This window comes from Pipistrellus kuhlii, unplaced genomic scaffold (genome assembly GCF_014108245.1).
Source record: "Pipistrellus kuhlii isolate mPipKuh1 unplaced genomic scaffold, mPipKuh1.p scaffold_m20_p_1, whole genome shotgun sequence".
Lineage (NCBI taxonomy): Eukaryota > Metazoa > Chordata > Mammalia > Chiroptera > Vespertilionidae > Pipistrellus > Pipistrellus kuhlii.
Genome location: NW_023425404.1, coordinates 12,121,850 through 12,145,798, shown reverse-complemented (window position 1 = coordinate 12,145,798; position 23,949 = coordinate 12,121,850). Strand labels below are relative to the sequence as shown.

The 23,949-nt window shown below is 52.1% G+C and overlaps 1 protein-coding gene across 2 annotated transcripts in view; it reads right to left on the bottom strand.

The window, feature by feature from the left end:
• Positions 1 to 3,449: 3,449 nt before the first annotated feature.
• The window catches only part of LTBP2 (latent transforming growth factor beta binding protein 2), a 92,568-nt gene continuing 72,068 nt past the window's right edge, over positions 3,450 to 23,949 (bottom strand). Inside the window, exons 18-36 of one of the 2 annotated variants that reach the window (XM_036421235.2) lie at positions 22,966 to 23,085; positions 17,056 to 17,175; positions 15,900 to 16,022; positions 15,549 to 15,674; positions 15,008 to 15,133; positions 14,165 to 14,287; positions 13,941 to 14,066; positions 13,487 to 13,609; positions 12,685 to 12,816; positions 12,279 to 12,404; positions 11,576 to 11,719; positions 11,056 to 11,247; positions 10,866 to 10,949; positions 10,043 to 10,171; positions 9,567 to 9,704; positions 9,309 to 9,476; positions 8,743 to 9,024; positions 7,167 to 7,316; positions 3,450 to 6,717 (exon numbers count right to left, since the gene is read on the bottom strand). In XM_036421235.2, coding sequence (XP_036277128.2) covers positions 6,572 to 6,717; positions 7,167 to 7,316; positions 8,743 to 9,024; positions 9,309 to 9,476; positions 9,567 to 9,704; positions 10,043 to 10,171; positions 10,866 to 10,949; positions 11,056 to 11,247; positions 11,576 to 11,719; positions 12,279 to 12,404; positions 12,685 to 12,816; positions 13,487 to 13,609; positions 13,941 to 14,066; positions 14,165 to 14,287; positions 15,008 to 15,133; positions 15,549 to 15,674; positions 15,900 to 16,022; positions 17,056 to 17,175; positions 22,966 to 23,085 — 2,678 coding nt within the window. In that variant the 3' untranslated portion in view covers positions 3,450 to 6,571. The remainder of the gene's footprint in view (positions 6,718 to 7,166; positions 7,317 to 8,742; positions 9,025 to 9,308; positions 9,477 to 9,566; positions 9,705 to 10,042; positions 10,172 to 10,865; positions 10,950 to 11,055; positions 11,248 to 11,575; positions 11,720 to 12,278; positions 12,405 to 12,684; positions 12,817 to 13,486; positions 13,610 to 13,940; positions 14,067 to 14,164; positions 14,288 to 15,007; positions 15,134 to 15,548; positions 15,675 to 15,899; positions 16,023 to 17,055; positions 17,176 to 22,965; positions 23,086 to 23,949) is intronic. The other variant, XM_045578674.1, reaches the window with a different exon arrangement.

Genomic DNA, 23,949 nt, shown 5'->3' with positions numbered 1-23,949 from the left:
GTCCTATTTGCTTGTGTTTTGAATCAGAGTCACAGGTAAAATAGCGTGAACACATCACTAGGCCAGAGATGATGAGAAAGGCAAATGAAATTCTCATCTTCATCTCACCCTTCCTGAATGTGCTAGTTGACTTACTCTTATTTTCTGTGCAGCTCATGCTCCAATTCCCATGTGCCAGGGCAGATAGATTTTCTTATCACACAGAATTCTTTATTTTATTTATTTTTAAAATTTTATTTTATTTTTTTACATCACCATTTATCCCCTCTATCCCTCTTACATACTCAGAATTCAGATTCACAAAATCAAAAGCCCATCACTCAGAAAACAGACCCAACTCCCACTGATACCATAATCACTTGAAAAATAGCCTCCACATTCCTACAGACATTTCAAGGTTCTGTGATCATTTAGTGACTGAATCTTTTAAGGATATGTATGTTGCTTTACTTACCTTATGGAGTAAATCGCCTCTGGTCTCACACATAGCAGAAACTGGTCCCTTTGTTGGAATAGATAATACTCGGGGATTTTCTTTTAGGTTGAATTATCAGATAAAGTGCAGGATACCCAGTTAAATTTTGAATTTCAGATGAACAGTAAATAATTTAAGTGTGTCCCAAATACTGTATGAGACATACTAGAAATTCTTTGTTTATCTGAAATTTAAATTTAACAGGGCATCCTATATATTTATTTCTTAAACCTGGCAACTTCAGTTTAGGATTACTGAAGTAAAAGCATTTTAAGCCACAAATTCCAATGAATTTAAGTTCTTATTTGGGCCCTGGGTGGGTGGCTCATTGTCCCATACACCAAAAAGTTTTGGGTTCAGTTCCTGGTCAGGGCATATATCTGGGGTGTGGGTTCAGTCAGGCAACCAATTGATGCTTCTCTTCTCTCTCTTTTTCTCTCTTTCCTTCCTTCCCCCTTTCTCTCTAGAAATCAATAAAAACATATCTTTGAGGATTAAAAAAAAATTAAAGTACTTATTTGAGTATAGCATTTATATAGGCTAGAAATTGTGGTGTGTGTCTGACTCCTGGGGGATTCAGAATTGCATGGACTGACAACTAAAAAAAAGACAAAATACCACCACCATGATGAATGATTTATAAATGCTAATATTGGGAAATTGACTCAAGTTGATTCTGGAAGAATTGTTGGTTAAATCCACCTTTTCTTCAAAAGCCTACTAGTAAAAGTTCGTTATAGCAAAAATGTGCATTTCTGGGCTGGATTGGACTATTTCTAGACTGAATTAGAATTAAGGTCATTCAATAAAAGAATTTACCATTAAAACCGAAACCTGTTTGGCTCAGTGGTAGAGCGTTGGTCTGCGGACTGAAAGGTCCCGGGTTCGAATCCGGTCAAGGGCATGTACATTGGTTGCGGGCATATCCCTGGTAAGGGGATGTGCAAGAGGCAACTGCTCGATGTTTCTCTCTCGATGTTTCTAGCTCTCTATCTCTTTCCCTTCCTCTCTGTAAAAAATCAATAAAATATATTTTAAAAAAAGAATTTACCATTAAAGAATGGAAATAATAGACTAATGACAAAGTATCTGAGATAGGAACTTAGATGCTTACATATTTAACATGGGGAAATCTAGGACTTAGAGAAAACAAACCAATCGTGTGTAGACAATGTGTACAAAGAGGGAAGAAGGGGACACTCAGAAACCTGAGCAGATTTCTTAGCAGATTTTCACAGGAGGAGGCAGAAACCAGTGTACCGTGGAAGCATCTGTGTGTAACTTTACCGAGACACTGAAAATTGCTGCCAGTACCTGGCCCAAGATTTTCAGCTCAGTCTGAGTTCTTTCATCCTCCCTCAGAAAAGAGATCTTGCTATATTTTAAGTATTAGAAGTATTCTTCCAGAATATTTGTGTGGGTTATTTATTGATTTTAAAATTTATAGTGAGCATAAGCATGATAGCGTTAGTAGCTAAATAAATCATTGAATTATAGTGGTTTATCAGGCAGAACAAGGTCCCTTAGAATGCCTATATGTAAGTATCTACTGATAGTGGGAAAACTGGAATTTTGTGTTTAGAAAGTGTATTTGGGAGAAATCACCTTATTTCACACGGAAAGCTTTATGGGGGAACCTCAGATAACTAGAAGTCTCCTTTGGAGAGCACAGGGCATGAGGACAGTGGGCAGTTTGAGGGAATAAACAGCAATGTAAAACAGTTGTAGGATCTTTTGCAGGCACTTTCTGGCCAGATGTCCTCTTCCTGGCAGGCCATAAAAGCCAGCCGACAGTTGCACAAATTTTGCTCATTGCAGTTCATTTAGGAAAACTTTATACTCTTTTAGCATCGGAAGGTAGGCTTGTGTGTTTGTTTGTTTTTGCCTCCCTTTACTTTCAAGGGGAGGTTATCAAGGCCCTATTTGTTGCAGACTTGATTTTATTTAACTGTATATGCAGGCTAGTGAATGCCTGGGGCATCATGCCTACCCTTTGCTTGGCAAAACATAATAATGCAGGAACAAAGGCAGGGGAGCCCTGGAGCTGCTTTATGTTGTGAATAGCTTATGTTGTTGCTCCAAAGAGGAGGCCTCTTGTCCAATGTCCAGATCTTACCTTGTGGCATGGTGCTGTAGTTATGTGATTGATAGAGACTAGTGGTATGAAAACTATAGGTTTCCTATCCTCTCTTTGCTTCTCTATGATTAGGAGAAAATAGAAGATACTCTCTCTCTCTCTCTTTTTTTTTTTCCCCCCCCTTGAGAACTGAGTACTATTCTTTTGGCCTTTTGTTATAAAGCATCCTAGTGGAAGGGTGACATTCGGCAGGACCATCCTGTGTAGAGAAGTGGGCAGCACTGATGGTCATGGGATAGCTCTCCCTTAAACTCTGGCCCCGAGCTGATGGCACACTGCTTGCAGTGGGCAGGGCTAACACTGTCCACTGCAGCATTATGGTTTTGTATGTTTGTGTCAAGCAGGAAATTCTACTTTTCTATGTATCTAGGACAAATATTAATGATTGCTTTTTAAAAATTCCCCTGCCGATTTTCTATGAAAATACCACAAGACTGCTTAAGGGAAGTTTGCTTTAAGAAGTTTTGAATCCTAGCTGGTTTAACTCAGTGGATAGAGTGTCAGCCTCAGGACTGAAGGGTCCCAGGTTCGATTCTGGTCAAGGGCATGTACCTCAGTTGCATGCTCAATTTCTGGCCCTGGTTGGGGTGCATGTGGGAGATAACCATTCTATGTGTCTTTCTCATATCAATGTTTCTCTCTTTGTGTCTCTCCCCCTCATTTCCACTCTCTCTAAAAAATCAATGGAAAAATATTCTCAGGTGAGGATTACCATAACAAAAAATAAAAGTGAATTTAAAAAAGTTTTGAAATAATTATTATCTGGCTTTATTTGTAAAATATAGTCAGGTAAATATATAGAGAGACAAAACATTTAAATAGTGTATGGCCAGCAGCTGTATTTAAAAATATTTTATTTTTTTGAATAGGTAATACATATAGTACAAAATTCCAAGAGACACAAAAGGGAATACAATGAAAATGTATTCCAATCCTGTACCCATCCACCCTGTGTACCTCCCCACAAGTTACCATTGTTCCTAAGAATTTAGCCCACAGGTATATAATCCCATAGAAATAACATGAAATAAGATTTGCACAAGAATAATAATTATAGCATTATTTCTAATAGCAAAAGTTAGAAAACAATGGAAATGTCCACCAGTAGAGGACTGATTAAATAAATTACGATTTATCCATTCAATGGAATAGTATATACTTATAAAACAGGATGAGAGAGCTCATATGTGCAAGTACGTGTTAAGTATAGAGAGAGTCTGGGAAGGCGCATGAGCCGATTGTCAGCTGAGTCCAGTGGCGTGGGCAGAGCCATTCCTGGAAACACCTTGCCAGAGGCAGGTATATTGTCAGTTTGACCTTTAGCTCAGGTGAAAGGGAGTAGGTTTCATTATCGAAGTTCAGCCAGGCGCCAGGAACAGACATAATTATCTGGGCTCAGCCAGGAGTGACAATTACAAAGAAGTCACAAGAATGAAGAATTGTAGTTTGATCTTTAACCATGATTTCACATAATTCCCTTTGTCTTAAACTCTAGTAAAACTTGCTGGTATCATACTATATATAATAAATGCACTGCACTAGCTCTGGGTCACTCTCTCTCCATCCGAGGGCAGCGTCCCACCTGGTCCCAGCTTTACTTAAAGTCTTTGTGTCTGTCTCTTCTTTTCCTTTTCTCAATCCCCAGCCGCCCCTACTCAGGACTCATCCACTCTCTAGCCGTGCTGGCCGAGGGCCAAGAGAGAAAACTTACAATTAAGTGAAAAAAGCAAGTGTAGGACAGCATGCATAGCATGCTGTTTGTGTTTTTAGTACATAGAAATGTGTGTATATGCATGAAATATCTCTGGAAGGGCAAGCAGTGTGGTGAGTTAGGAGGAGGGGCAATGGGAATAGCATTTAGGGAAGCACAGTGCCAGCAGGGTATACTGAGGAATGGTGAGACATTCTCTGAAATATGGGGTGTAAGATGGAGTTAGCAAATACCCAATTCTCCCCTTTCTTTAGACAAATAGCAGCATGTGTTACACTTTGCTATACAACCCTCCTTTTTCCCTTCATCTATTTTGGATATCATATCAAAGCATTTAGAGCCACTTTTTCTTTTTAGGGCTCCATGGCAATTAATAGTAATTGTTTCTAATCTTTAGCTATTACAAATAATGCTATACCATAACCTCTTACATATGCCATTTCACATTTGGTGATAAAATAGCTGAAGATGAAATTTCTAGAAGTGGCATCACTGATTCAAAGAGTAAATGCTTTTATAATATTGAAAGACATTTCCATGTCCTCTTCAGAAGTTGTATCACTTTATACTTCTGTCAGCTATATATGTGAGTGCCTCTTTCCCCAGATGCTTGCCAACTGACAAGAGTGTCTCAGGGTGGTTTAACTTGCATTTCTTTTATTCTGAGTGAAGGTCAGAATATTTCCATTTCTAAGGTGGGAATAAAAATAGTAAATGGGATTGTTGGATAATTAAATGAAATTTGGGTATAGCACTCAACATTGCCTAGCACAAAGCAAGCATTCAATAAGTTATGTGATGGCTGACAATCAGAGCAGCAGGTAGGACAGGACAGATTAAATTAAGAAAATAGTATTCGTTTCCAAGTCTCCAGGCACAGGGAGCCTTGCTCATTTGCATTGCTGTTCACTAGAGGAATACAAAGTCAGCTTTCTCGTCTCAGAAGAGTAAAGGACCTTTTCCCACCAGGACCCAATCACAGGCTACTGGCAGAGCTGGTGAGAGGTAGGCACAGCCTCCTCCCTAATATTTAGACTTAGCCAACATGGTAAAGAATTGTGGTTTCGTGTAAAACAAAAACAGAAGGCCCCGGATGTACATTTCTTTATTCTAACTAAATTCCCAGCTAGCCAAGGCTGGAGTGGGTCTTTCCTTGTAAACTCAGAGGAATGCCAGCCAGCCATTTCATGAAGGTTGAGAGGGCAGAGGCTTCTGAGAAGAGAGGAGAAACATAGAAAATCTGGCTTCTCCCCCAAACAGGACTACGCTGTATTCCACAAGCTAGAAAATAGATCTCTTTACTTTTAGCACATCAAACTGGTGTCCACAAAAGGAGAACCCAGGAGAAACGTGTTTTCTGTAAGGAGCATTATGTATTTAATACAGGTCTTCCGAGACAGGCAGCCTGTCTTGTGGCAGCCCTTGTGCAATGAGCTACTGCTGGGTACATTTTGAATATTTACTCAAAGCAACTGAATATTTTCTTTAGATTTGTATGAAGCCCTGGCTCCCCACCCCTTTTCTTTTTCCCAATTCCCTATATTTTTAATATTTCCCTCTTGCTTTGTCAGTCTTCTTGCTCCCCTTCATTTGTGTCTCTTACACTCAGCAAGCTAGTCTCAGTCTTGCTTTTCTGAGATGAGGGGATCTTCTGCCCCTCCCGGGGCCACTGAAGTGGCTATAAGATGATGTGGCAAAATCTGGTCTGGATCAGACTGGCCAAGTGGCAGTGATGATTCTTGGTAGCAGGCGTTCGAGTCACTCCCCAGACTTTCTCCAGTCCTTTTGTGCCCCATAGGTTCTGAAGGACCATCCTAAGGCAGATGCCTCTGCCCTGGTTTTGCAGTCATCAGGATGATATGTGCATCATGGGTGGAAAAGGTAGCGTAAGGCCAAAGGACCTTGCACGTTTGCACAGCTTGAGGGGGAGATTGAGGGCCATCCTTTGGCAAGCATCTCATAGTAAGGCCAGGACAGATGGCGGACTGGGCCTCATGGCCAGTGGCTGAAGCATTAAAGCATTTGGTGGTGTTTGAGCCAAGCAAAGGCATGGTGGCATGGAGGCAGTGACAAGCTCACAGCCCGAGCCTAAACTGGGAGAGATGAAAAGCAGGCAAGGCTGGCTGGGAGTGGGGCTGCAGGGCCTCCTGCCCGATGACTTCATGGCATCTTCCCAGCTAGGAAAGCGTCCTCCAGGCCCCTGCCTGAGGCCCATTTCCAGGTAGCTGCTGACACTGGCCCCTCACTGCTACTCCTCGGCAGTGCAGTGGGGGGGCCCTGCCTCGGCCACGTAACCCGGGGAGCAGCGGCAGCGGAAGGAGCCCTCCGTGTTCTCGCAGTGGCCATGGGCACAGAGTGCAGCAGGCCCGTTCAGGTCATCACACTCATTCACATCTAGGGAGAAGGAAGGCAGGAGAGAGATGGCAGGAGCCCAAGGCCTCTGGCCTGTTGCTTCTGGCCCTCTGATCTCCAATCCCGGCCCCCACCCTGCAGGGCAATCTTAGGTACAGCGGCCAGAGGCTGAAGACACTGCCCCAAACTAAACAACTCAAGGACACAAACCCATACTGTGCCCAGGAGAGTGACCATACTCTTGTCCCTGCCTTTTTCTGTCTAGGCTCCTTGATGGAAAGCTTTCTGAACACCGCATGCAGCCTTGCTTTGGAGCTTTCTCACCACCCAACCTGGCGCTGGGCAGCCTCACTAGGGGGCCACAGGGGACTTACGGACCCTGGTTTAGTGGTGCATCCCTAAGGGGAGCAAGGGGCCAGCCTGGCTCTCCCACATGGCGGCATTAGGGCCAGTCTGCCTCCTGGGCATTGCCACCCTGATGCCAAACTCACCCACACAGGCCATGTGGGCCATGTCCAGCTGGAAGCCCTCGAAGCAGTCGCAGGTGTAGCCCTCCCGCACGCGCACACAGCGGCCGTTCTCACAGCCGTTCAGGATGCCACACTCCTCGGCCTGAAGCCCTTCGAAGCCAGCCTGGAGTTCTGGGAGGAGGTCAGAGGAGGGAGCTGAGGCCCGACCCAACCCCTGACCCTCATCCTCCACTACGAAGAATGGCCCCTGCTGAGTTCCTGGGGTGAGGGTGGGGAGGGTCATAAAACCTTCACAGAAAGATGCTAACACAAAAGGCAATGCTCTTTAAAAGTAAGAGTCATTTTAGGTGGGGTAGACCTTTAAATGAGGACTCCACGAAGGTTGGGATTCACTGCTTTCACAGCGCCAGGGCTCCTGAGCAGTGGGTATCTATATAGCTTTGGTTTTGTTGGGGTTGGTGGCAGGGTGTTTTGTTAAAACACTGTTTTGTTTTGTTTTTTCCCTGCTAGGAGGGTATTGGCAGCAAAAGTAGATTACTCTTACTAAACACAAAGCAAAACTACCAGGTCTGCCTAACCCACTTCTCTCTCTAAGCAACTCTCCACCCCTGAGAAAGACACCATCCCTAATCTCCCTGAGTCTGAATCAGCCTGGGAAGGTGGCTGAGCCTGGGGCAGGTACCCTGGCAGGTGCCAGGCCTGACTTCCTCATTAGAATCCATCCGAGTCCCGAGTGCTGGGGTCATTGCCACCAGACCAAGTCACCACAGTGGGCCTTTAAGGTAATTGAAGCCCTCCAGCATGGTTCAGTGGCTGACCATCAACCTATGAATCGGGAGGTCACAGGTTGGCTCCCAAGCCTGGTTTCAGCTCAGTTCCCAATAGGGGGCATGCAGGAGGCAGTCAGTGATTCTCATCATTGATGTTTCTATCTCCCACTCCCTCTCCCTTCCTCTATGAAATCAATTAAAAAAAAAAAAGTGATTGTAAATCCCACCCGGCTGGTATGATTCAGTAGTTGACCATTGCCCTATGAACCAGGAGGTCACAGTTCGATTCCTGGTCAGAGCACAGGCCCAGGTTGCAGGCTGTACAGGAGTCAGCCAATCGATGTCTCTCATCAAAGTTTCTATCTATCCCTATCCCTTTCCCTCTCTCTCTCAAATCAACAAAAAAATTAAATAAATAAAAATAAATATATTTTTGTAAATCTTGAGTTACATTTCGGGTCACAAGTTTGAACTTGTAGAACAGGCTGTTCTGTATACCTAAGGGTGAGGGAGAAAATGGGACAGTACGGTGTGTACCTGCTTTCTCTACCCGCTTTCTCCCACTCTCCACTTCCTCCCACCGGGAAGCTTTTGAGGTTGGGATGGGGGTGTCCTGTGCCTCTGTGTCTCCGGTGCTGGTTTACCCGAAGGAGGTGTTAGGTCCAACGTGGGCATGCGGAGTTGCCCCCTGAGTGACCCGAGAGGGGTCTTGGACCACCTTCTCCCTTCCCCGTCCTCACCCTGCTGGCAGTGATCAGCAGGCCGAGGAGATGGAAGGGAAGCAACTCTGGTGCCCACCTCTCCCCCAGTTTTGCAGTAACACAGACCTGGGTGGCTGGCCACGTAGTGGGGCTGGAGTGCTGAGGGCTGCAGGGGAGACTCAGGGCCTGGTACACGGCCTCCTGGGTGGCTGGCTGTGTTGGGGAAGGGTGGTTCGGGGATGGCGTCCTCGGGGCCCAGGTAGTTGTAGAAGGGTGCCCCATCTGGGCCGTAGAGGCCGTAGTGTAGGTCCTCAGACCCAGGGCCATACTCATAGCCTGGTCGGAAGTGGACCCCAGCCTCCCGCTCTGCTTCGATCCGGGCCACGTTGCACAGCTGAGCATAGACCTCTGTCAGGGAGGAGGGAGAGAGGGAGCCTGGTGTGCTGTCCCCTGGCTCACTCCCCCGGGGAGAGGGAGCATGCTGGGACCTGCGCCCTCTGAGAGCTCCTGGCAGTGCCCTGCCGCCTGCCCCATGTTATCCCCAAATGACAGGGGCCGAAGACAGGACCACTACTCGGGTGGCCTGCTCCTGTCTAAACCCCCCTCCCAAGGCGAGGGCACTCTCCCCACTGCGGCCTAGCCGGCTTGCAGGCTCTCCCCTCCCTCCCCGCAGACACAGGCCGCCCTCTCACCAGAGTTTGTGGGGGGGCACAGAGCGCACTGCTGGCTCCAGGCCTCGCCATCCTGGCAGCAGCATTCCGTGTAGGTGGTGCGGCGCCCGTGCAGGGGTTGGCTGCACACGTAATTGGTGACTTTTTTCCAGCAGACGTCCATGTGGATGTCATGGTCAGGCAGGTCCTCTGGGGGCACAGACAGAGGCCCTTGAGCGCCCCCCACCCACCAGTCCCGGCCCACGCTCCCTGCGGCCCCGCCCTTCCAGGCCCGCTGACCCGTGCCGCCGGTGCTGTTGACGCAGCGCTGCCCGCTGAGGTCCAGGGTGAGGGGCGGGCTGCAGAAGCAGTGGAAAGAGCCCTCCGTGTTCACGCACTCGCCGTTCTCACAGGCCATGTCCTGGCACTCGTCATGATCTGTGGGGCAGGAAGACGGAGGAGCGTGTGGGCAGTACCAGGGCGGCTTGCCCACTTTCAGGGGAAGGGAGAGGTAGCACCCTGCTTCCCCCTCTCCCGCCCCCAGCCCAGCCTGGGAGACCCCACCCCAGGGACACTCTCCCAGCAAGTCCTCAAATACAATCCCCGACGTCCCCACGGCTCCCCTCACCTCAGACCTGCCTGCTGCAGCCAGCGGGTGTCTGTCCCTGGAAGGGGACTACCAGCAAGTCAGGGGCTGGCTGGCAAGGCTGGGTGAGCCATCAGCTGTGGGCCTGGGGTGGGGGCGGGGGTTGGGAGTAGGGGGAGTATATCCTCACCCTCACACTTCCTGCGGGTGGCATCGTAGTGGTAGCCAGGATTGCACAGGCAGATGTAGCCGGGAACCGTGTTGAGGCACCGGCCGTTCTGGCAGAGACCAGGCCCGAACATCACACACTCATCAGCATCTGTGGAGGGCAGGGCTGAGGTGAGGGGGGTGGGGGCTGGGGGTATCAAGAAGCAGCCCCTGGGATTCAGGGCTCCAAAGCCAGGCTCTGGGTTTGAATCCTGGCCCTGCCACTGGCTAGCTGGGTAACTCCAGGAACTTGCTTCAGTTCTTGCCTCAATTTCCTACCTAAGAAAGTAGATACGGCCAACCTCTTACAGCTGTCGTGAGGATTAAAAGATGAATACGTGTGAGGTGCCTAAATCAGTGCTTGGTTTTCCATCGTTTCTTTCCCCAGCTCCGGGATTAGGGTGCTCACACCTAAACCACCCGCGTGAGTTTGGGTTCCCCAATGTTGCTGGCTTTGTAAGCGAGGCAGGGAGATACGTGGCTGCTGCTGGCCTCTGCACAGGGCATGCCCCGCTCTTTCCCTGTGCCCGTGACTGGGTTAGGCAATGCATCCCAGCTTGTTCCCGGAGGGTTCAGCCTCAGGGAGCAGGAAAACCAAGGTGGGGTGTATGAGCACTCCCAGAGGAGCTCCGGTCAGAACTTCCAGCCCAGACTCTGCAGGACCCCAGCCCTGGGACAGGAGGGAGGGAAGTGACCGGGGAGTCTGGGCCTGCATGCAGCCAGGAGCTTCCCGGGACCTGCTGGAGGGCCCGCTGGGCCCACTCAGGTGAGCGGAGGTTGGGGAGCAGGATGTGCAGGGCGGTTACCTGTGTACGTGGTCTGTCCGAACATCCAAGCTCCTTCCACTGGGACGTAGCCTTTACCACTGGGGCAGATCTCGCTGAATTCGACTGTAGGGAGGCATCCGAGCTCAGAGAGAGGAGGACTCTGTCCTCTTCTCTCGGTGTCTCCCTGCAGAGCTGACCCTGAGAGGCCTTAGGACCACTGGGACTTTACCTGAGTCCTCGGCTGGGCAGGGGTCACAGGCGTCTCCCCAGCTGGCTCCCTGGGTGCAGCAGCACTCGGCCTGCGTGGTGTTCCGGCCCAGGAGGCGGGAGCAGGGCGGCTGGCCTTGGTGCCCAGAGTAGCATTCCCTGCGGACGGGGCCCGAGAGGTGGTCCCCAGGCGGGGCCTCGGGGATGCTCTGACCTGTGTGTGACAGAGGCCCCTTGTCATTGTCTGCTCATGGCCCTCGCCTTTACAAACTTAACATTTAAACACCACTTCACAGGACACAAAACGCTTTTACCTATGTTCCCTCACCTGATGCTCTCCACAGCTCCACATGGTGAGCATTATTACCATCAGCACCCTCTTACAGACAGGCAATCGGGATAGAAAAGCTAGGTGACATACCACACCCCCCCCCCTAGCTACACTACCCCTGCCCACATTGCCCAGCCCTGGCTCAGGCCCCCTCTCAGGAGCTGGAGAGTGGTTGTGCTGAATGGCTGGGTGGGGTCTGGGGCGTGCTCACCTGCGGCCCCCCGCGGGCGGCAGTGTCCCTCCTGAGCGTCGTACTCCTCCAGGTCGCTGGTGCAGAGGCACAGGAAGGAGCCCTCCACGTTCTCACAGAGGGCTGCCCCGCACACGGCCAGCATGAGCTCACACTCGTTCACGTCTGCCAGGCATGGGGACAGGCTCGTGGGTGGAGAAGAGGCAGCCCACTCCCTCTGCCCCTGCCTCCAGCCCCCCGGGTGGAGGGGGGCAGATACTTATCCCCTCAAGCAAAAGAGGCTGGGTCTCGGGGGAAGAGCAGGAGTGGGTATGAGCCAGCCAGAGGAGGAACAGATGAGCGGCGGGCACGGGAGGAGGGAGAGGAGGGTGGCAGACAAGGGTCGAGAAATGGACAGAGGAGAAGGGTTCCTCCCTCTGCACATTCTCTGAACGACAGGCCTCTGGAGACCCTGAGGTCTCTGGAGAAGTGGGGCGCCTTCATGGATGTGCCTGCTCCCCCTGGCGGACTGTGGCCACGCTTCCCCTACCCGCCTGGCCCAGCGGACACCTCCCTTCCTTGCCCACTCTGTGAGGACCCATTAGGGAGCCATGTGACCATGGCCGTTTCAGGAGGAGGGCCCAGGGCCTCCATCCAGGACAGCCATCCTCTGTGGAAATGGGACAAAGGGCCCGAGAGCCTCCCCTTCCCCGGCCCAGAGCCTGCTGGCCCCCAGGCCTCTCACCCACGCAGTCCCAGCCGGAGGTCGAGGCCTCGAAGCCCTGGTCGCAGAGGCAGCGGAAGGAGCCCTCCGTGTTGTCGCAGAAGCCGTGGCTCCCGCACACCGTGTCGTTGGCACACTCGTCTATGTCTGCGGGGCGGAGAGACGGGAGTGGAGGGTGTGCTCTCACGCACCCTCGTTACCTCTCGGGCATACTTACTGATTCGGCCTGTTAACACCAAGATCTGTGAAAAGTAACTTCTAAACACGGGACAAGAAAACTCTAGCCTTCCTCTTCAATTTTTGGGCAAGCCCAGCTCTATGGAACATATACCAACTTCCAAACGGCTGCAGAGATAATGTCCTCGGGGAAAATGAGAACTGGTGCTTCAGCCCTCCCGCCTCTGACCCCCCTCCCCTCCCGACTCACCTATGCAGTCTCCGGAGGGGGCCAGGTGGAAGCCGGGCTGGCAGCCCTGGACGCAGCGGTAGGAGCCAGGGTTATTCTCACACCGCCAGGCCCCACACACGGGGTCTCCTCGGTCCTCGCACTCATCAATGTCTGTCCCCAGAGCCACGAGAGGATACAGGAGGGGCCGGGTCACCGTTCTGGCCCTGCCTTCCCAGCATCCCCAGGCCAGGTCTGTTCCAAATTACTGTATCAGGTCAACCCCCAAACATCAAGTTCAGGGTCATTTTCCCTGACCCAGCAGGGATGAACATCTAAAAGAGCTCTACACTACAGTACTTAGAAAAGCACCGAGTTCTTAGCCTCCTTTCCCCCACCCGTCTGCCTAGAGTGCAGCACTTTATACTTCTCTGTATATAAAACCTTCACCCAAGTGTATTATAGCGAGTTATCTTCGCATCTGTCTCCCTTGTTCAATTTCAAGATTGCCTGTAACTGTCTACTTGTCCTGGCAAAAGACATTGGACCTAGCAGGTGTTTAATACATGTCGATTGAGTCAGTTTGGCTTTAAAAGCGAGATTGTGAGCTCTGCTTGCACAAGGATGATGACTGTCTGCACTTTGTCATGCCCGCACGGTCCCTGAGTCAGCAGAGGCTCCATGAATGCATTAGCCATTGGGTGATGCATGTGTGGAAAGCTGCAGTTCCTGGTCCCAGGGACCTGAGGACCAGGCGGGGTTGGGGGCGGGGGTTGAGGGGGAGGGAGGGTAGGAGAGGGCAGACCTGGGGCAGAGCCTGTCCGTTCCCTCCTAAAACCCTTACCCACACACTCCCCACTCTCGGGGGCGGGCTGGAAGCCAGTCTCGCACAGACAGTCGAAGGAGCCCTCGGTGTTGACACAGTGCCCTCCCAGACACCGGTCTGTGACTGCGCACTCGTCCACATCTAAAACAAGGACATCTGTCAGCCGACCCAGCCCTGGGCCCTACGTAGCTCATAGGAGGGCCAGGGAGTGGCTCAGGGTAGGGAAGGGCTGAAGGTTTGAGGAAGAGTTCAGAGCTGGAAGCCAGAGGCCAGGCCGGGGGGAGGGGCCGGGGGGAGGAGCCCTGGGACTGGGGTTCTGTCAAGGAGAGAAGGGTGACACTCAAAGAGTTCAGAGGGTGCAGTATGATCAGCCTCCCATCCTTCTTTCCCTGGGTGGGACCAGGGGCATTTTATTCTAGCCTGTAGCGCCCCCTGCTGCTGACAAGTGGGCACGGACAAGTTGGCTTCTCACCCTGGCAGCGGGTGCCTCCGTCGGTGCTAACAAAGCCGGGGGCACAGAGACAGAAGAAGGACCCATGGCTGTTGAGGCACTCGCCGTGGGGTGCGCAGTACTCCTCTCCCACGCACTCGTCCACGTCTGCAGGGAGAAGGTAGGCAGTGGTATCTCCTGGGAATGTTCCCGCCTCCCCACACACTCTCTGGCCCGGGTCCCCGGGGGAGAGCTGAGCCACTCACCCGCACACGCAGTGCCATTGGCCAGCTGGAAGCCCGGGGAGCAGAGGCACTGGTAGGAGCCAGCCGTGTTCTTGCACTCGCCTCCCCGGCAGTTGCTCTGGAGGTCTTCACACTCATCCACGTCTGCGGGGCCACACGGGAGGAAGGGAGCCCATGGCATCACCGCCCAAGGACAGACACCAATGGGGAGGGTTCCAGGGGGCCTGCCACCTGCCTGAGGAGCCTGGCCCCATGGAGGCATCACCCGATGACAGACGCTCCCTCCACTTCTGCCCCAGCCCGGCAGGCTCCGCGGTCTCGGGCTGGGCTTCTCCAGCTGCCCAGACAGTGCTCACCTTGGGGACACTTGGCCTCTCTCAGCAGCCCGGCCTAGGATGGCCACCCCCCAAGGCCCTTATGGCTCAGATTTTACTGAGAAGCAGTAGAAACACACATGAGAACTAAACCAGGGAAACAGATACACAGAACCTGAGAAGATAACAGAAACTAGATTCTTCAAGTTGGCCTACAGATCCCCTGGTACAGGCCAGTGCCCATCCTTAAGAGCAACCCTTGGGGAGCTTGTTAGAAAACAGATCCCACCCCCCACGCCATATCAGAGGTTAATTTGGCAGGTCTGGGGCAAGGCCTGGGAGCTGCACACCCCGTCCCTCTCCCCAGCGATGCCGATGTGCGCTGAAGCTTGTGACCCAGGGCTCACTGGCCAGGCCCCAGATCTGCAGGTGTCTACAGCTCGCCCGCCATCTGAGGTGGACAGAGCAGGGGCTAGCTATATGTGTCCCAGCGACTCCTTTCTCTAAGGGTGATGGCCTGGTCTCCCTCATCTGCCACAGGGGCTCTTACCTTCGCAGGTGTGGCCCTGGGGGCTGGGCCGGAAGCCCCGGTCGCAGTCCCTGCAGGAGAAGGAGCCGGCAGTGTTGGTGCAGACTCCTGAGGGGCAGACTCCCGGGAAGGCACACTCGTCTAGGTCTGGGGCAGACAGCAGCCGTCACCTGGGGGCTGGGGAGGGCTCCCTCCGCCTGGTCAGGCAGGAACCTCCCAGGCCCCTGGCTGCCCTCTCTGAGCGTGCAGGACTCTCTCCAGGCCCCTGGGGAAGGGCAGCCCTGACTGTGGACCTCTGGGGCAATCTCAGCACCCCCTCCCCAGAATGCTCCTGGGCAACTCTACTGTAAGCTTTCTTCTGGTCTCAGGCTCCCCTTTCCTCCTGTCCTCCCCTCTAAACTTGAGGATTATGACAGTAGGGGCCAAGTCCATATACAGGGTCTTGTAGCCTAGCCTGGAGACCCTCCGCATTAGCCCAAAGCTAGGGGACACGTGGAGTGTTCGTTGGGAGGGCTATATTGTGTTCTCAGTTCCTCTCTGCCACCCCCCTCCCCAGGGTTACCTTCACAGGCAGTGCCTTCTTCATTCACCCAGTAGCCACTCTCGCAGGCTGAGCAGGCGAAGGAGCCCTCGGTGTTGAGGCAGAGGCCTGTGGGGCACGAGGCCCGGCTGGCACACTCGTTGACATCTGAAACAGGCCATGCGTGCTGTGTGGGGCTCTGCGGGACAGACGTGCCAGGACAGCAGACTGACGGGTGGGTGGTGGGGTCAGGGGAAGGGCCCGGGCTTGCAGCAGTGTGTTGGGTAGCTTGGTTGGGATGTGGGATCAGGATGGGTCGGGAGTGTGTGTACAAAGGGAGGAGCTGCGCGCTGGTGTGCTGTGCAGGACGCCTTGTGCTGTGCATCTTTGTACCTTGGCAGCTCTTCCCATCGGAGGCGACCTCGTAGCCCTGCTCACAGGAGCATCTGAAGGAGCCCTCCAGGTTGTAGCACCTCCCATGGGCGCAGACCCCGGGGGTCAGACACTCGTTCACATCTGTGGGGAGAAGTCCAGGGTAGCGAGCTGGCCTCCTCGCCTGCAGGCAGTCCCTAGTCAGGCTGAGAGAATCTCCGTTAGGAGGCCAAGGGCCCCCGTGCAGAGGACCCAGAGGCCAGCCTGCGGAGGCCACGAGGTCATTCCTGCTGCTGGCCCCACTCACTTAGGCGGGGCAGGATGTCCTTCCCCGCGGAGCCCACTTCCTCTTTAACTAGTAGCACCGAGGACTCTGCATATGTCCCAGAAAGAGGGGCAGGCCCTCAGCTCTGGTTTGGCCCCTCCAAGGACACCCGGAGTGAAGTCTCCGAGACCCGTGACTCACCTTACAGTGGCCCTGAACCTCTCTGGCTTCCTACCTGCCAACATGCTATGAGCTCATGTTCCCAGCCTCACAACCAGCTCCAGTAGGTGAGTGGGCAACGCAAAGAAAGGCCAAGCTCCGCCTGGGTGGCTGAAGGGCAATGCCAAGGGCCTGGGAAATGTCTGCCCTCTCCAGAGCCTCAAAGCGTCTATTCACAGCTCAGTCCCTCCTGGCATCCCGCACCCCCGGCCCTCCTTCCTGCAGGGGCGGAGGGAAAAGAACATTCCTCCCACAGCTGACACGCAGGCCCCTCTGGAGGGAGAAGAGCACCCGCTGTCCACTCAGGCGGGGCTGTCTAGATACTGCTGTTGGGATGCAGGGCCTGGCTGCCAGCACACACCACCAGAGTCAGGCTCTTCCTAAGATGCTTGGTGCTTCACTCTATCCAGGATCCAGCCTCAGAGGCTTCTGGGACCCTGGGCTGCAGCTCCCGAACGGATGTGACCGAGGAGCCAAGTGGCCCCCACCCTAGCTGATTCAGAGAGCGGAGCATCAGTAATTGAAGCACACCCATCTCATGCCCAACGTCATCTGGGAGCCCAGCCGGCTCATGAAGGGCAACAGCCTCCAGACCGCCTCCCTCTGCCCACCTCTTTCTCCCCCTGTGTGCGAGTTCAACCAGAGGTCCCGGGGCCAAACAGTCCTCGTAGTGCCTTGGCAAGCAGCCCTCACCTACACAGCTCCCGCTCAGGCCCCTGTAGCCCTCCGCGCAGGCCAGGCAGCTGTAGGAGCCGGGGGAGTTGACACATCTCCCATCCGGGCAGGTGCCGGGGTGACGGCATTCGTCGATATCTGCAAAACAGCAGCCCCTCCCTCAGTCATCCCTGGGAACCACAGCACGTGGGCAGGTCTGCGAGGAAGCAAATCCCGACCCTGCCCATGGCTGGGAGGGAAGAAGGTCAGTGTCTGTGCAGACGGAAAGTAGGAAAAAGTGAGTGTTGTCCTGTGTTCCCAACTCCGCTTCCCACCCACCGCCCTGGACAAAGAGAGAGGCAGAAGAGCTTTAGAAAGGGAGATCCCCTGGGTGGGTGTGAGAGGCCGTGGTTGCCACTAGCTGTGGGAGGGTGGGTCCATATCCAGGGCCTCAGGCGATCTGACCAAGTTAGGAAGGTCCTAGCACAGGGAGAGACCTCTGCGTTGGGGCTGCTTAGTGACCTGTGCTGTTGGAAACAGCCTTCTTTTAAAAAAAATTTAAATTCATGCCAAAACCGGTTTGGCTCCGTGGTAGAGTGTCGGTCTGCGGACTGAAGGGTCCCAGGTTCGATTCCGGTCAAGGGCATGTACATTGGTTGCGGGCACATCCCCGGTAGGGGGTGTACAAGAGGCAGCTGGTCGATGTTTCTCTCTCATCGAGGTTTCTAGCTCTCTATCCCTCTCTCCTCCTCTCTGTAAAAATCAATAAAATATATATTTAAAAAAAATTTAAATTCTTAAATTAAGAATTTAATTTAAGAAATTAAATTAATTTTTTAATATATTGTTGAAAGTATTACATATGTCTCCTCCCCCCCCCCCCCATTGACCTCTCCCTGGCCGCTCCCACCCCCCAGCACATTCACTCCCTAAAGTCCGTGTCCATTGGTTATGCGTATATGCATGCACACAAGTCCTTTGGTTGATCTCTTACTCCTCCCCTCCTCCCCTGCCTTCCCTCTGAGGTTTGACGGTCTGTTCGACGTTTCTATGTCTCTGGATCTATTTTTGTTCATCAGTTTATGTTGTTCATTATAGTCCACAACTGAGTCAGGTCATGTGATATTTATCTTTCTCTGATTGGCTTATGGTATTTTGCTCAGCATAATGCTCTCCGGGTCCATGCATGCTGCAAAATAACAGCCCCTGGGACCTCTGGTTGGGATGATAGGAGTTCTTCCTTTTTTTTTTTTTTTTTTTTTTACAGCAGCAGAGTATTCCATTGTGTAGACGTACCATAGTTTTTTAATCCACTCAACTGCTGATGGGCACTTAGGGTGGAAACAGCCTTCTTATTTCCCTTGATGAACTCATGTTTTTTTGTTTGTTTATAAGTGGTGACAATTACTGGGATTGTATGTGCTTGGCACAGCAAACCCCAGAATAGATCACCAACTAGGTGATGAAGGCAAATGGGCTTCCTGTACCAGAAAATGAGAACTGAGGGGGACCACCGGTCTTGGATGTGGCCAAGACCAGCCCTGAGGCTGATGCAGAGCTAAGGGTGGATATTGGCAAGATTTTATGCTGGAGAGCAGACTTCTACCAGCCAAGGACCATGTTGAGCCAGAACCCACACTGAGCCAGAAAGGATGAGTCCAAGCACCAACCAGACAAGCAGGGGAAGAGGGGACGCAGGAGGGAGAGGGGCAGCAGGCTGTGGTTACCACTAGCTATGGGAGGGAGAATAACAACATGGAGGAGGGTGGATATCTTGCTCCCAGGAACTGCACACAGGGTTCTTTCCCATGTGACTGGCTTCTCAGGAGTCCATATCCAAGCCCCCAGGGAACCTGGCTGAGCTAGGAAGGTCCTAGCACAGGGAGAGAGCTCTGGGTTGGAGCTGCAGGAAGACACTGTCCTCCTCCAACTCAGTGTCAAGGCTCCCGGTCCTGACACACAGGCTGACTGAGCTCCAGAAGAAACATGGGGGTTTACTCTCCCTAAATGGGTAACTGCTGTTGTCTTGGAGGAAGTCTACTTGCTTATGCAGATTCAGAGACCCTACTGTTCAGGAGGAAAACCTACTCAGCCCCATGGAGGAAATGCAGAAGGGAGGGCCAAGGGTCAGACACAGGCTTTCTGCCAAAGGACTAAAGGCAGAAGATGTCACTATAGAACAGAAGCGGGTACTGCAGTGGAGGATGAAAACGAGTGACTCCTGAGGTCATTTGGCCTGCAGGAGACCGGACACATCAAAGCCCTCTCAAGACCAAACTTTCATCCTGAGGGTCCAGAAGAAGAGGAAGACATTCCATTCACAGGGCAGGTGGTTAGTCAGGTATCTGCAAGGAGATACTGAGCGTGCTTACGTAATCTTGGGGACACTGAGACAAGGCTCATCTCTGTAAAGAGGGCAGCCAAGAGCTCTTATTGGGTGTGGTGACACCAAGCTAAACTATTGTAAGGGTTTCTGTAAAGACAGAGGTGGAGAGAATGAGACAGAGAAGGAGGGGATGAAGGATCTCAGACCATCACTTTGGCCACCCAGGAGGCAGCAAACGGCACCATGGCCTGCTGGCCTTGGCAGAGGTACTGGAAGGAGGCTGGGCCAAGCCCCTGGGAATGATCCCTTCTTCAGGAAGGTGAGACTTCAGGGATAAAGGGAAGGAGAACAAAGGGGAGCAAGGATCCGCCTCCAAGACCACACTGAGAAAAATAATGAAGTCTTCAGATCTCGCCTACAGGTTTCAGGCAGTGTAGGAAGGAGGTTAGACTGGCCAGCAGCAACCCCCCCCCCCCCCCGAGGTCTGTCCTGTTCCAAATTATCTGGACACATCTGCGGAGGTGGTACACGAAGTGTGTGATTTATGGACCACGGCATTTAATTGTGTGCAACGGCTGCAGAGCGCTCTTTCTGTTCTATAATGACACCTTCTGGCCACATTCAAGACACTGGCTATTCATTTAGCTTGGTTCTAGAGCTAAGAAACCCAGCTGACCCACGATGGGCATGGGGCATTGGTCAGGTATAAAGTTTGCTAACTTCTGGGAGCACTTGAGATCTTGCCCCCAGCATATGTCATCAGTTTGGTTCAAACTCATGAACATTTTATTTTTTTTAAGTTTGCTGTGTTCTAAGCGCTAAGATTGGAACTGTTCGTTAGTGCAATGTAACCTAGTCTATCCTGGAAGGCCACAGCTCCCTTCCTTCCTCAGAGCCCCAGCAAGCGATGACCACACCTGAGAGATCTGTCAGCAAGTGGGAGAGGGAGGGCAGAAGAGCCGAGCAGCCCCGAGTCTCCACCTGAGCCAGGGAAGGCTTCTTCTAAAAGGGAGCCATTAGCTGACCAATCAAAAGGAGCCAGATACAGACTCTGCATAAAGCAGTTGCCACATCTAACAGTCCCTGTTAGAAGCACTGTCTCCATTGTCACCAGATTTACTGAGGCTGTTCCATCAACCTTTTGGTGCCTGGAGTGGAGCCTGATTTTCTGCCTAGTCTAAGGTTTGAATTTTTTTAAAATATATTTTTTATTTATTTCAGAGAGGAAGGGAGAGATAGAAACATCAATGATGAGAGAGAATCATTGATTGGCTACCTCCTGCATGCCCACAAACTGGGCTCAATGTGCCCTGACCAGGAATCAAACGGTGACCTCCTGGTTCATAGATTGATGCTCAACCACTGAGACACATCAGTCAGGGCTAGGGTTTGAATTTTAATCTAAGATTATGGTATGTTTTTGGTAGGTTTCACCCTGGTCATGAGGGTGGAAGCTATCATTCTTACTTATTGTTCTATCCCTAGCCCATGGCTGGGACACAGCTGGCACTCTGCAAATGTTTGTGGGTCCAACCATGAGACCATGTGACTAAAACATCACAACCTCTTGGTATGAGGCTGCTGAAGAGACCCCAGATGATCCATGGAAACAGTCACTCCAGGACCAGCTTGCTGCCCTGCTGTCCAGGGAGAATTCCAGACCTTTTCCACCAGTGCCACAGCCTTCACACCAGGAAATGGAAGGGCACTCACCTCTGCTCCTTGAGAGAAAGCAGGGTGAGAGGTGCTTAATCAGGGGCTAGAGGCTCAGGTGACCTTGGATGTGTGTGTGTGTGGGGCGGGGGGGAGCAAAGCCCTGGAAGTCTGCAGGGGAATGTAACCCCTTTCCGTGGGAACCCAGAGTCTTGGTACGAAAGACATACCATTGAGACTTTGGATGGGCTGCCGTCCAGACCACTCAGGCCTTCAGCAGAGACTTTGAGTTTCGGTAGAGAGAGTGGTTTCTTAGTTGGAAAAAGAAGAAAGAAGGAGAGAAATTGCCTGGGCTCCCAGGGTGCTGGGCTGGGTCTGTGGTTACTGATGGAAACCTGGAGAAGTGTGCAGGCTGCATCAGTCTTTCTTTCAACAGCTTCAGCGTCTGCCTTGGGTCAGGAGCTCAGCCTGGCTTCCCCGCTGAGGTGTGTGTCTGGAACCTTTCCTCCGGAAGGGGAGGGGACAACCCAGAGGTGTGATCTGGGGTATGGGGGCAGGGTGGAGGGGTCTAGATGTGAAAAAGAATGGGGCTCTCAGATAGTAACACTTCTCCGTGCTCACTGAGGGTCCTCATGTGCACCTTGTATGGCTTATTTGGTCCTCACTAGAGCCTCTGAGATGGCCATGATGATTTCAACTTTCAGACATCGAGACAAGAGCCAAACCCAAGCCCGCCTCCACCAGAGCCTGTGCCCCTAGCATGGACTGGACAGCATATATCTGATCATTTTGATGTCCTGGTGTTTGCTTGGCTCATTTCTTTTAGTTCTGCTTTCCTTTTTAATAAAGTCAAAGGTCAAATTCATACTGTGATGCTTAAATGAGGCAATCTGACAGGTACCTAGCACACTACTTGGCCCATGGTAGGCACCCATCAAATGCAACTCCCGTGACTCTCCATTCTCCTGGAGGGGCCAGGCTGCCTGCCTCCATGGTGCTAATGAAAACAAGGGGCTCTGGCTTTGATCGTGCAGCCTTGAGATTTAAAGGGGGAGCACGATGAGGAAGGCATTGAGAGAAGAAGGTAACATGGGGGAGGGGGCGTGCAGCACTGAGTTTTCTGTCCTACAACCCCAGCCACCTTGGCTAGGACCTTTCAGGACTCTGGACTTGCTTCTGTAGTCGTGGCATTGGGAATGGGGGCTCACCCTTCACAAGGCAGACTCGCTTACCCCTCACCTCCATGACCCTCTGAATCCAGGCAAGTCCTGCCAGGAAAAGCTTGGAGGAGGCTGGGCCTAACCTCAGATCTGGGGCAGGATTTCTCTCCAGAGAGAACCTTGATTTACCCTCATGCATTCCTTTCTCAGCCAGTCTTGGAAGCACATTAACCTAAGCCGCTTGCAAGCATTTGACACCCGAGCCTGGCAGGGAGGTGGTAGTGGCAGAGGTGGCATACTGGTAGCAGGTTCAAGCCAGTTGGCAATGCCACAGCCATCTTTTGGCCTGAAAAACGGAGTAAGGGTAGGGACTCATTCATTTATTCAACTAAAATTCGTTGGGGTGTCCAACACATAGACAATTAGTATGGGTCATCAAGGATGTGGTCCCGTTCTGAGGAGCTCAGAGCCTACATGCTTTAGCAAGAAGGCCAAGGCTGAGGCCCCAGGTGCCTCCCAGGTAGACTGATTCCTTCTCTCTGCACAAGGCGAGTACTATGACTGGCGGCGAGGGACACAGGAGTACATGGCGATGTTCCGGGGTCTCATGCACAACTTGCTTCAGGGGGCAGACAGGATGCCAAAATATCACTGAGGGGATGGAAGGGCTCCAAAGGTCCCAGACAGGCCTCTGTCTATAGGCGTGGGCTTGGCATCAAGGGGCCCAGTCAGGAGCAAGCAGAAAGGGGAGTTGGGGCACTCAGTGCCTGGGAGGAACAGGGGATGGAGGGGCGGCACCCACTTCCTTACCTTGGCAATGTCCCTTCCTGACCATGAGGTAGCCCTGATCACACTGGCAGTGGTAGGAGCCGTCCGTGTTGGTGCACCGCCCGTGACGGCACACCGCTGGCTGCTCACACTCATCGATGTCTGCAAACACATAGGAAAAGGCCTGAGCTGGAGCCAGGCTGAGGGGGTTCTGGGACATTCCCTTCAGAGGACAAGGCCAAGGACACCCAGGAGGAGGGGAAGACATCCTTGCTGTGCCAGGATTGGCAGGGGGTTCCTATGCCAAGGCTGAGACTGACCTCGCTCAGGCCCCTGCAAACTCTCTCAAGTTCCTTTCTCCGAGGAAAGCTACTTCTGGGACCCATGGGGGCCCTATAGCTGTCTCCTCACCACAATGCAAGGGCTGGCCTTGAGGTCAGGTGGCCACAGGGCATGATCTGAGGAAGCCAACAGCCCCCCTCCTGAACCCAATACACCCCCTGTATTGATCTGGTCCTAGAGTTCCTTCTTAACACACATACTAGTAGAGGGGTGGACTCCAGAAGAGTCAAACATGCCACAGAGGGCAAAACTATAATTTTAATGAAAGAACGTGTAGGAGAATAGCTTTGTGACTTAAGTGCGGGGAAGGACTTCTTAAGCCCCAAAAGCATAAAAATAAGACAAAACAGTGAATTTTGATACATCAGAATTAAGGATTTCTTCTGGGGATTTCTGTTTTTAAAAAAGGTGTGTAAGCCCAAGTCAGTTTGGCTCCGTGGACAGAGCACTAGCCAGCAGACTGAAGGGCCCCAGGTTTGATTCCAGTCAAGGGCATATGCCTGGGTTGCAGGCTTGATCCCCAGTAGGGGTCATTCAGGAGGCAGCCAATGGATGATTCTCTCTTATCATTGATGTTTCCATCTCTTTCTCTCTCTCCCTTCCTCTTTGAAATCAATAAAAATATATATGTTTTTTTTTAAAAGGGTGTGTGAATAAGGACAATGGACAGAGGACAAAATGGGA